General features: G+C 42.3%; 1 protein-coding gene across 1 annotated transcript; it reads right to left on the reverse strand.

The window, feature by feature from the left end:
- Positions 1 to 424: 424 nt before the first annotated feature.
- Positions 425 to 13168, reverse strand: TXN (thioredoxin). Its single transcript, XM_036090883.2, has 5 exons — positions 12973 to 13168; positions 8480 to 8584; positions 7835 to 7894; positions 1061 to 1126; positions 425 to 639 (listed from the first exon to the last, which is right to left on the reverse strand). Exons 1-5 carry the CDS (start codon positions 12994 to 12996, stop codon positions 577 to 579), a joined length of 318 nt encoding a protein of 105 aa, XP_035946776.1. The 5' UTR covers positions 12997 to 13168; the 3' UTR covers positions 425 to 576.
- Positions 13169 to 13180: the final 12 nt, after the last annotated feature.

Genomic DNA, 13180 nt, shown 5'->3' on the forward strand with positions numbered 1-13180 from the left:
ATCAAAATTCCCATGGCAATGTTTGCAGAACTCCTTTGTGAACCAACCATGAAGAAGTGCTATAATGGATAGAACAGGACTCAGTTACCACTAGCAAAACAGCAGCTCACTGTGGCCTTTGAGAATGGAATCTCAAACCAGAGACAATTCCTTCATGGGTAGAGCTCAATTTTGGTCCTGAGGATCATTCAGACAATGGGAGATATATACCTGCTAGAACAGAGAACATGATTTTCTCTGTTCACAGGAGTCAAACAATTATACCACCCCATTATCTGCATTGCCCCCAACAAGATTTTTAATCTTAATCAGTGGCCTACAAAGTCACTAAAAAGTTACCAAGAATATATGAAATTAGGACATTAAATGTCATCTAATGGCCACATTTCATTTATTCTGAAAGCTATTCAAAGACACCAGACAGTTTTAAAAAGGGTAGAATTAATATTTTATTGTCACTTATAATCAGATGGAAGTTGGGTATAGAGTCTTCATACTTGATCTTTCCTTTTTGTAAATAAAAAAAATTACAAGTTTTCAACAGCCAAGGGCTGGTTATGTTTTCAGAAAACATAATTAGATTAATTCATTTATGGTGGCTTCAAGCTTTTCCTTATTAGCTCCAGAAAATTCACCCACCTGTTAAGAGAATATTGAATTGTGGTTAGGGATGTAGCACTGTAGCTGTATTTTGTGACTGAGGTATCACAGAATGGGAGAAGAAGTATCATCTTACTTGAAAGAGCTGGTTGTAAGCCAGAGAAATACATTTTAGGTTAAAAACAAGGGGGTTTTTTTTGCCCCCCTTAGTTTGTGTTTAAGACATAAAAATGTACTTAACAAATATGAAGCACCAATCATGGGATTAGTGACCAGTTCTAACAAAGATCAATTTTCAATTAGATGTCACAACATGTACTTAAGAATGACCTATTTAAATATTATTAAAAGTAGAATATGGGGACAGGCTTTTCCATGTGAAGGGATAAGTCCCTTCAGTGTCTTAATTTACACCATGTTTTCCTATTGGCCAGCTGGATATAAGGTCAGATGTACCTACCTTCTGACCCTTTTTAAAAAACTGGAAGGTTGGCATGCATTTGACTTCACACTCTGAAGCAACATCCTGTGGGGTGAAGGCAAAGGATAAGAACAAGACTGAGGGTTGAGCTTTGACAGAAGTAATCTCTAACCAGACTTTTTCGCCCCGTTATATACCTCACAAGTCAGCATTAGGATATTTTTTAAGCATATGAAAATTGATAGAATGAATGAAATGGCAGCACAAAAGCCAATTTGGTTATATTCTCAATGAAAATTAACATGCACTCCCCTCTTGGGGGGCCACCAACAAGCAGAATGCATCAGATAAATACAATGACCCAGTGAGTTGTTTAATCCAATTACATCTTGGCTATTTCAAGTGTAAAGAAGCAATAACAAATCCTTCTGTAACTATACTCGGGATTATAATCTTAACTACTCCTCAGAATTAGTACTGTTCCTAGTTTTTCCAGTCTTATTATGGCAGTGGAGTCCACAGCTGATGGTCATAAAGACTAAAACAGCGTTAGCAAGAGAACCAACAATTCACTCACCAAAGAACTGTTCAAGAACAAAGGCCTAGTAACCTAAAGGCAAAGCTCCACACCACTTCTTTCTGCTTTAAACATTTACTTGCAGGTTCTTAAATCTGGCTGCATATCCGAAACAAAGGTGCCTCAAGTACCAAGCATTCCCTAATTCTGTTACCGGAACACTAAATGAGAGCTTCTAACACCCACCCCCTTCTCAATACCTTGTTCACACAAGGGTTGGGGGGAAATACCTCGGAAAATGGTTTTGGACAAGAGTTTCAGATGGAGAGATCCATTAGGGACTGAAAATGTCCGAATGGTCCTCAAGAGGCTTGGGAAAGAAAGGTAGAACCACATGGCAGCGAAGGACAGCACCCAAAGAGGCTGAGTTCTGAGAACCAGATCACAGAACACAAAGAGCTTACAGAGGAAAGGTGTCGTGGTGACTTCTAGTTTAGTATTCGGGAGGGAACAGGATTAAAAAAATGGAGCCGTCTGAGCCCCTAGCAATGGCAGTGTGCCAGCCTAAGTTCACCTCCTCCTCTGGGGAAAAAAAGTGTGGTTTTATAGCTTTATAAATTTGCTTTGCTGGTAGCTTGGGAAGGAAGGGTAGTGGTCACTACTGTTGGGAGTTCCCTCCAGATAACCTTGACTTTTCCTCTAAATGCTGGCTGACAAAGAGGCACAAGGACAGTCATGACTGGGATAAAAATGGCTAATAGGTTCGGAATGCCCAGGGAAGTTACCAAGAACATGTGATAAGACCACGAAAATGAAGGTTCTACAATTCTGGTAATTCCCTTGTGGCGAGAGCATCCAAGATTGAAAATGGGGTGAAGAGGGGACAGGAAGACTATGAACTGCATGTGTCCAGGTTCTGGAAGAACTGTGGATAAGGATTCAGGAAATCAGAAGATGACAAGTTAGAAAGGGAGAGGGGGACTGGCTGAGGTAAAACATTGAACATTGGTAGTCTAGGGGGCTGAATCTGGTCCAGATACGTTGCTTGGCTCGTGCAAGAGCTTAGAGCAAATCTCTGCATTGGCTGACCAATAGCAGATACCTCTTGAACTTGAGTATTTGGGAACACCAGGCTCACCCCTCACAGCACCGGGGAGAGCAGCTGTTTGCCTCAGCCCCTTCCCTCTCTCATGCACATGGAAGCCACTGGTTGGACGCTACCTTTCATGCAGGCAGTTGGCAGCAGCTTCAAAGGAGAAGGGTGTTCATTTTGTTTTATATTTATGGTAGAAGGGCAGCCACCTGAAAACGATGAGCTATCCTCTTCCCCACTGCTAATCGGAAACTCCCAGGGGGCCTGACTGAGCTGTATCACACACAAAGGCAGGTAAAAGGAACCTGGAAAGTCAGCACAACTTTCCGAATGAGAAAGCTTTTCAACAGAAAATACAGGGTCTCCTCTCAGTCAATTCTCAGATTCCGGATGCCTTACCCCTCACCTACCCAGAAGTTCAGCATTCCTACACTGGTACAACTGCTTAATTTACAATAAAATCCTAAAACTGGAAAAAAGATGAATGCTCAGAAGTGGTGTCAATGCTTTGAGAGAGAAGAGGATGAACAAGATTTTTAAAATACTTTTAAAAATTGCGGTCAAATCTTTACATGGAAAATTTTTAAAGAATTGAGTTTTCTTTCACTGGGTATGAAAATGGTTTGCTGTTTTCTTTTAGTGACCTAGGATTCCAAACCATAATTTAATCCCCCAAAGTGAGGCTTTGTTATCTGCAATTTATGTACATCCTTATGAATAAAGTGAAATTGCTGATCTTAAGATCATTTTTATTCACTTAAGTATAACCCACATTCAATTTGCAGAAAAACTGGGAGAGGGAAACCATTCCTATTCTCGACTAGCTGCTATAAACATCTTACTATTGTATCTAAACACTTTTCTTTATAAAACCTATGCTGTGTGCATGGTACACATATTAGGGACCTTATACCTATATACTCGGTATAATGCACATACAATGGCCTTTTCCCCATGAAAAAGTACACAGTTCTCTTTTATGGTTCTATGGACATGGCATCAATGGAACTAATCCACTGGTCAATATGTAAAAGGCTTTGATTTTTGCTTCAAGTAAACACTTGCATCTTCCTATATAAATTGCATCCGGTTCGGTCACCACCCCCAGAAGCAGAACTGCTAAGAAAAAGAATCATGCTCCTTTTAAGGGCTCTAGATACATATTAAAATGAACTCCCAATTTGAATGTGTATTGACTGATCAATATTTATCATGATTTTTGCCATCAGCCCTTCTCTACCCCATTCATTAAAAGCACGGGCTTTAGCTTAGGCATCAAACAGACTTCAGTTCTGTGACAGAATTTTTCCAGGCCCATTTCCTCAGTGGCAAGAGAGGAAAACAGTTAAGTTCTTGAGACTACAAGAACCAGAATGGTTAATGTGCTTAACAATGTCCATCATTTCTCTAAGTATGTTCAGTATTTTCTAGGATTTTTGTTTATTCCCAAGTAAAACCTAGAAGACATTTAAGGAAATGAGGCAGAGCTGCAGCATCTTAACCCCTAACAGTTAATGATTAATACATGCTTAATAGATGCTTTTTTTTTTTTTTACTTTCTATTCTATTCCATGGGTATACCTCCCTACTCTGGTTACAAGACCACACTGTGTTCATAAGTGCAGCTAATACACTGTATTTTTATGGGGCTTGACCTTTCTCATCCCCCCACGACTTCTCTCCCAGTTAGTGTTTGTTTTTATAAATACTTTCCAGGACTTTCCTGACTGTATTATTTCAGAATGTCAATCAATGGCCCCAAAATGTTCGATCGAGACTGCATCAGACAAACCTGGGAGTACTGACATTTTAATAATAATGAGTCACTACCCAGGAACACAGTACACCTGTCTACTAAGATCTTTTATGGACTAATTTGCCTATTCCAATAGTGACTCTAAGATATTTGTACATAAAAACTTAGTTACAATTGAAATTTATCACTTTCCTCACTTAAAAATAAAACTAATACCTCCAACCTGTTTTTATAAACAATCTGGAATTTTAAAAACAGTGAAATTCACTTTTTAGGGAATATTTAAGTTCTGTGAGTTCTGACAAATGAAATCAAGATACAGAACCGTTCCCTCCCTCCCCTAAAATTTCCTCAGCAGCTCCTTCATACTCCAATCCTCCCCCAGCCCTCTACCCCCATCTGTTCTTCATCCCTATAGTTTTGCCCAATCTGATTTTTTGTTTTTATTAGTAAGTGTAATAAGACTACTTTTTACCTTACTAAATTTAGTTTCATTGGTTTCTAGCTTAAAACTCCCTACAGCCAAAGTAACTTTAAACTTGCTTTTGTCACTCCTATTAACTCATCTAATCAAAACAGAAACACACCTTGTTCTAAAAGGTTGCACAATTGTCCGGTCTAAATTACTTTGTTTCTTGTTTTAATTTACAAAGTAAGTATCTTACCCTACACAGAGTCTGGCCTAGAGTCAAGTCTATCATTTTCCAAAGGACTGGGACTCCTAACTTTTCTATAAATACAAAATTTTCTTTGTGTATCACATTATATGTCCATGCCTAATTTTTACAGGCCCTGGGAAAATTTCCAGTTCATTCTATTACACCTGAAAGGTAACTCCTTCCTGCCCAAGTGCTTACAGAGCCTTCTATTAAAATATGGTGCTTATGCTGAAGACACTACAAAGTACCCTAAGTCTGAAATTCATCAGCAGGGAATTATCTGCACAAAAATTTAAAAACTAGTCATTAAAAATTTCATCCATTAATGATATGATTTAATACTGAGAAATGTGATTGACGTAATTTTTATCCCTTATCTCTATTTTAGAGTCGAATGAGGGGATGGTTTTACCTAGAGCTGCAAACTCCATGAGGAAAAAACAACTGCCTGATTGTTTAATGAACTGCTTTTCCATAGAATTTGCAAGGAGGGTAATTCAGAATGGCCAGGTGAGTAGGCGCTGACAGACACTGTTACATGTATGGGACCAAAGGATTCTGGAATTAGTTCAGTTTTTATCTCCTTAACAGGTCGATGAGGCTATTTAGATGGTGTTGTAATAGTATCGTTAAAGGTATTCAAACACCGTGCGTTGCTCAATCTTTAGAATACAGAGGCAAAGTGAAAGGTCCCCAACTTGTGAGAGGGTCACTCCAAGGTCTAGAAAGTTTTGAGGGCGTATCTGCTAATCAGACATGAAGGAAGAGTTCTGTCACACCAAAGTCCTTGCCTGCTCTGCGTATCTTTCCCCCCAAGGTTTCATATTCAGGCAGTGAGAACACCTGTCTGGCAAGGGGTCGACCTGCTTTGACCTACCCCTCCTCTTGTACTACAGTCCCATTATCTGTTCCAGGGAAGTACTAATAAAAACGGTTATCATAGCTGCCTGAGGACTAAAGGACCTAGCATAGCATCTAGCACATGTTATTACTTTCCAATAAAAACTTATGAGAGTCACTTACTATCTAATAGGGTCACAGTACCAGTCAGCAATCTCTCTAGTCCCTTCCAGGTCCCATTTTCACCTGGCTAAAGTGACCATATAGAAAAAATAAGTCTGTAAATTAGGTTTAGATTTGGGAGCAAGAATTTGTTCACAAGCACCTGCTATCTACTCTCATTTTCTTAAAACTCTGGAACACCTCAGAACAATCACTTTACCTTATATAATAAATCCATTCTATACCTACTACATGCCAGCCAGGTAAATAAGAGAGTCTCTGGTCCCAAGAAACTCATAGGGACTAATGGTAAAGGACAGACAAAAAGACTAATACTAGCTAAGATTCACTGAACACGTGCCAGGCACTACTCTAGGCACTTTCTAGGGATCATGTCACCTGACAACTCCTTTATGAAGGCTCAAATAAAGCAGGAAGTCTAGGCAGGGGATCTGCCCCATTCTACTACCATAAATGCAAGGGGAAAAGCGAGGTAGAGGACGACATGGAGACATGGAGGGAAGGAAGCTAACCTAGTCTGGGTGGAGAAAGGTTCCTGGAGAAGATGTGAAGCTTACAGCTAGGAGTTTCTCAGGTATGAAAGGAAAGCATGTGCCAGGTAGAGAAGACCCCACCAGTAAAGGCCTGAGTGTGGAATCAGAAAATGTGCTAAGAAAAAGCAACATGGTGATGGTAGGTCCTCACAGGTTAGGAAATACTGCCATATACCTGTTTTTATAAACCTTTCAGTACCTTTATTAAACACTCCATGTTTGCTCAATGAACAAACCACCCTGGGAGGCTAATGGGGCAGGTGTTAAGACCTGGTCTTAAAGAACTAAAGCTCAAGGGACAAGAGAGGTTAGCCTAAAGCAGAAGTCCCAGAGTCAGGCCTGGAACCCAGGTGAGTACCCTTTTGGCCACCTTAAACCCTAAACCCTCCTGCCTGCCTGCGGCTAGGGGAAAAATGTCCACATATCTGTAAAGAACTCCTAGGTGCTGTTCTTGAACATGAACAAGCTATCCTAGTTCAGTGGGCTGTGTGGGAAGCAAGTCTTAGGCCAGGAACGGGATCTGTACCCATCCTGGGCCAGAGCCTCCTCTGAAGAACAAGGGCTTCATTTTAAATCCGGACTCTGCCACTTACTAACTGTAACTCCATGGACAACCTCTGTTTTCTCATCTGTAAAATGGGGATGGACAGCACCAAGTATTAAATGAATCAATACTTGTAAAGCATGTGGAAGAGTACTGGGTACAGAGAGTCTGAAATAAGTGTTTGTAAAATTAAATCAACCCTCAAATTTCCCTCCAAATTACTCTCTCTGCTCTCTATCAAGCACCTTGGTGTGTGTTCTTTACAACATTGGGTTTTCTAATTGACTAAAAACAAGCAAGATGAGTGAGCTTGTGATTATACTTTCTCATGTCACTAGTTCACAAAGAATCTTAAAAGTGGTCTCCCAATTTTTAAGTCTATGGATTTAGTTATAATCAAATTCAATATCGATTTACTGAGCACCTCAGTGTTACACTGAATGTCTAAGCTTTTAGAAAGGTGACTGGTAAGGTACAGAGCCTCAACCATCTGTTTTTATGCTTATTTTAGGATGTGATATACATAGTTCCTGATAGCTAGGATAAGCTCATAATTGGCACAATTACCTTTTTTGGCTAGGACTGTAGTTCTCATATTACTTGACATGTATGAAAACAAGCACTTGCAATTCAGAGAAAAAGGCCAATGTGAAAAGGGCAGTAGTAGTCCAAATTTCCAGGCACATACCTGACAGTCATCCACGTCTACTTCAAGGAACACCACGTTGGAATACTTCTCAGAGAGGGACTGGAAAATTTAAAATGAAAAATCCAGAAAGATTCAGAACGGGGTAACGGCAGTCACTATACTCAAGCTTCTTAAATAGAAAATAATAAAAGTAGAAACTACTCATTAAAGATCCAAAGGACCAGGTAAGCACAAAGGCCATACGCTCTCTCTGAATCAAATTCCTCCTAGCCTAAAAGAATTTGGCACATCAACTTCTGAGGCCTGAATTTCAAATAGGGCCTGGGTTTCAACCTGAAGAAAAAGAAAAACCATTTAAGACAACCAAATTAAGTTCTGACAGTTGTCTTGAGTGGGCTACACATTTGTCAAAACTAAATTATTTAAGTTGTTACACTATTACTTTATTTTGAAAGATTTTAAGTAATCTCTACACCCAACGCTGGCCTCGAACTCATGACCCCGAGATCCAGAGTCCATGTTCTACAGACTGAGCCAGCCAGGTGCCCCTTAAATTGTGACACTATTACTTTCAGACCAAATATCCAACAACAACACAAACACTCTGTCCCTTCCTAGCTTTGCCACCACCAACCCGAAATATAGAAACTCTTATAAAGCAGAACTAGCTAGCTTCATACTCACATGAAAGAAAGGCTTGATCATTTTGCAAGGCCCGCACCACGTGGCTGAGAAGTCAACTACTACAAGTTTATCCCCTGCACCGTTCAAGGCTTCCTGAAAAGCATACTAGAAGAAAAAAAGAAAAGCATGGGTTAAATTTCCCAAAGTCCTGATCAAATGTGAGAGAATGTGACGTACTGCTTTTTAAAAACTTAATAAACTAAAATGAACCAAATAAACTTGAAAAAAAATCCTAGTGTGTAGTGTTAAAGATGAAACAAGTATGATGGATATAGTGTATCATTAATCATGTCTTCATCAATCTATATTCAAACTGAGCAAATGGAAAGACATTTCTATTAGGTTTCCACATCAAATTTAGGTATATGGTAAACAAGCACTAAATGCTTATCAATTGGTGAAGAGGGTCACTTCGATCGAATAAGTCACAAAAGCACAGAATTTTGCAATGAAAACAAGTTTAAAAGCTAACACTTTTTTGATTAAAATTGTCTACGATGGAACATGTCAAAAGCTTTAAAAATATCAAGGAAAATAAAATTCCCCCAGACCCTCACACTCAGAGAGGCACTGTTGACATTAAGCATATTTCCCTGTACTCTCCTTAATGGGTTTCCGGAGAGGAGATCGTACTGTGTATTGTTGATGTCTGCCCTTTATCTCAGAACTCTGCCCTTACCGGTGACCAAATGATAGCTCTAGTCCCTCATGCAGGGAATTTTCCTTAGGTGCTATTTTGCATCAGAATTATGTCAAATAAAATTCTACCAGCGAGACCTGATCAAGAAATCCCTTACCACCAATCTCCCTGAATAATTTACCAATGGTTTTGATACTGTAACCTTAGGAACCTAACCTTCTAGTTAAAAGGGACTCCTTTTTAACCACAATTTAGTCAGTCAGTGCTTACCAACACTGGGGCAACAAAGACCAATCAAAACAAGTATCTGTATCTGAAGTCTGGGTTTTCCCTCAAGGGGAAAATGCTGGTCACATTGGTTTAATTAAAAACCAACATTCCCCTCCCTTGAAAGCTAAGAATCGTATCAGATCCTATTCAGTAAAGTAAACACCATTAAAAAAAAAAAATCTGAAGTGAATTTCTCTGCAGTACAGTTACTTTTCTAATTTCTACTTCATGTTTTTTTGGGGAAACAATTCACAAGTGGCATTCCCATGTCCTGACTTCTGTAACCTTTTTAGTTATTCAGATACAAGTTCCCATCCCACCTTTGGGGTGTGGGGAGATATTTGTGTGTGAGGGCTAGGTAGGGGGGAGGGAGAGAGAGAACAAGTTAGAATTATAGAAATTATTTTTCCAAACCACCAGTTTTTCCAGGTGAATTTAATTTGGAGCCTTCTCTAACCTGATTTTTTAAAAATGTCAAACTATGGGCGCCTGGGTGGCTCAGTCGGTTAAGCATCTGCCTTCAGCTCAGGTCATGATCTCAGGGCCCTGGGATCAAGTCCCGCATCAGGCTCTCTGCTCAGTGGGGAGCCTGCCGCTCCCCCTGCTTGTGCTCTCGTTCACTCTCTGACAAATAAAATCTTAAAAAAAAGTCAAACCAGTCATTCTTTACTTCAAGAACCAGGTTAGACAAGAAAAAAATCAAGGAATGATAATGTCCGATGAATGCACTGTTTTGTGAACACGGTTGGCCCTCCATAAATACTTGGTGAGATTACTTGCAAAACAAAATATACACTCTCAATGGTTTCCCAAACAATTCTGAATCAAATTCAAGCAAAACTACCTAAAATTCTGAAAAGAAAAGAAGCATGCAACAATAACTTTTGGCTTAACTGAGGAGTTACAGAGCCAGGTATGTGTAAACTTCACAACAAATTCTCTTCTCCTGATACTTACGTTTGTCTAAAAGAGATACCTTTTGAAAACGACTGTCTAACACTCAGAAACTAACAATGAGGAACAATAAAGGTCCCCATTATGGACCTAAATATTCTGAAAACAAAACAATGTATTTGGGGTAGATAAGAACAGACTCTAGTGTCTCTTTTCCTAAACATACCCATTCCAAAGGTAATTAGCAAGCATAAGAGTGCCCATGTATAGAAGGCAGGCCTTCAATAAAAGGCAGCTACCATTCTTAAACAACATACAACTGTGTGTTGATTTCTTCCTCATCACATTGACAGTCCATTATCCCACTTGTTCTAAAATAGATACCAGTGGCTCTGATCTATCAAACCTCAGAAAGAGCTGTCTTAGACGGCCAATGGCACCAACTTTAGTCCAGCAGGATGAAAATCTAAAGTGTATTCAACATTTACAAGTAACATTGAACTGAGCTTAACTTTTGATCAATGTCCCTGGGTCATAATTTTGAAGACCAACTGATGATCAGGGTCTTTGCGCCCCAGTCTGTAACCAATTTCTGGTCACCCTCGCACAGCTTCTCATTGATGAGGGGAGGAGGGTGCCAAAACTATGACAACTAAAAGAGGGGAAAACTGAAAGATGTGTTCCAGGATTCAATCGATTTTGTTTGTAGTGTATGGATTCTGAGACAACTACTATAAACCACTCAAAGTCTTCTCCCTCCTTTTATGGGTTCTCACCTATTAGGTTATACTGATGATGTGGTCAGACCCTGGACAACACCCCTCCCCCCCCCAACGGAGACTGATACTTGTCACTCAGTAGGTACTGAATAAAAGTAGGGGGAATTCCATATTAATGACCTCTCCAACAAATGACAGGGTTGCTAATTTCAATATAAAAGCTCACACAATAAAACATGCCATTAGGAAAAAATTGATTAAGGACAAGCAGATAACAAACTGCAATTGGTCAGTCAATCAACATATGTGTGTGTGTGGGGGGTGGAGTTCAGAGTCCCTAATAATCAAATGAGATACAAGACAATTTTTCTTACTAATAATGATTTGGCCAAAGTTGGGGGAAAATATAAGTGTTGATGGGGGTGGAGTGAAAGAGCACTCTCATATGCTTCTTGGGGATTTACAAGCCTTAAATAAAAGGTTCTCACCCCTTGACCCAATCACTACACTGGGCCCTAACCTGAGGAAACAGCTTGAACTTTGTACAAAGGGTTATGAACAAAAATACGCACCGAGGCACTGAAAGCTGCCTAAATGTCCAGCAATGTGTTCAGATACTGAAATGATTACAAAGCTTCTAATTACACAAAAAGGGTTCAGGCTAAACTGGAGGGGAGGAAAAAAAAAGCTCAGGAACAAAACAGGATACATAAAATAATCCAACTACTTTGCAGCTGCTTCTAGGAAATAGAAGATCGCTCTCTTGCTAAATCTACTACAATGATCATATATGCTTTCTGATTTTAAACGTAACAAAAAGATAAGGCACCATTACAGAGAAACTTCCATTTCCAAAGCGACCCAGCATCTCTCAGGTCCAGACATTCAAGGCGGGCGAGGGCTTGGGATGGGAGGTACCGCAGGGTAAACGCTTTCGAGGGTCTTCTACTGTTCCAGCAACATCAATGTTCTCCCACTCCCTTTTCTGACTACATTTAACTAACAAACATTTCCTGAATGGCTACAGTATACCAAACATGAAGTCAGGCTCTGAGTTTCCCGAGCAGGAGGGTATGAGGCTTGCAATAACTCTCGAAGATGGAACACGGTCTTGGACATTCCTAATAGGGCAGAACCACCACCTGGTACCCCAGGGCCGCCTCGGGGGCACTCCTGGCTGCAGCGAAACCCACCCACCGTGGGTGAATCACGGACGGGTAGGGCAGCGGAGGCCCCTGGGCTCAGTCTTGGGGACTGAGTCATTCCACAGCCAGCGCTGCCGGAAACACGCCCTGCGCCGCTAGAGGAGGAGTCCCGAGGGCGCGGCCCCGGCCTCACTTCCTTGCGGCCACCTGGGCCCCTCGGGCCGCGGGGCCCGCCTCGTACAGGCGAGGGGGTCTCCAGCCCGGAGCCGCCCCCTTGCGCGGAGGCCAGCACGCGCCATTTCTGCGGCCCGGCACTGATGGAGGCAGCCGGGGTCTCCGGCCCGGATACGCTCCCTAGGGAGCTCACGCTGCCCAACGTGGGTGATCACGCCGCCCACCGGGGAGGGAGCGGCGGCCCGCGACCCCGTGCCTCTTTCAAGGGGCCCTCCATCTCCTTGCCCGGCCCGTACCCAGAGACGGACGGGAGCCAAGAGCAGACTCCATCCCCTCAGCCAACAGGGGTTTCCCAAGCACTGGGGTGCACGGGGGCGCTTTGGGGGGGGGAACGCTCGGCGCACTGGACACGGGCAGCGCTGGGCACCCAGAGCCCGCCCTCCAGGGCGCCCTCGCCCCTCTCCTCCTTTCCTCCGGGGCATTATCGGCCGCCTCAGGCGCGCCCAAGCCCGGGCTTCCTGCAGTCCCAGGCCAAGGCGTCGCGTCCCCTTCCCCCGGGCTGCGGAGGGGCGCCTGCCCACCTCCCGCCCTCGCCCTCCCCAGCTACAGAGGCTGCGCGTCGCGCCCTGGGCTTCCCCGGGAAGCGCGTACCTTGCTCTCGATCTGCTTCACCATTTTGGCGGCTGGGGTCTGACAAGCAACCGTAAACACCGATGAAAGTGGATCCAAAACGCCGGCCAGAGCTTGCGGAGAGCGCAGCCCGCCTTCCCTTTATAGCAACTGGGGGCGGGGCAGGCGGGCGCGCGCGGCGTGCGTGTTGCGGGAGCGCGCCCGCTCAGGCCTCTCGCGCCCGCCACGG

This window comes from Halichoerus grypus, chromosome 14, assembly GCF_964656455.1.
Source record: "Halichoerus grypus chromosome 14, mHalGry1.hap1.1, whole genome shotgun sequence".
NCBI classification, from domain to species: domain Eukaryota; kingdom Metazoa; phylum Chordata; class Mammalia; order Carnivora; family Phocidae; genus Halichoerus; species Halichoerus grypus.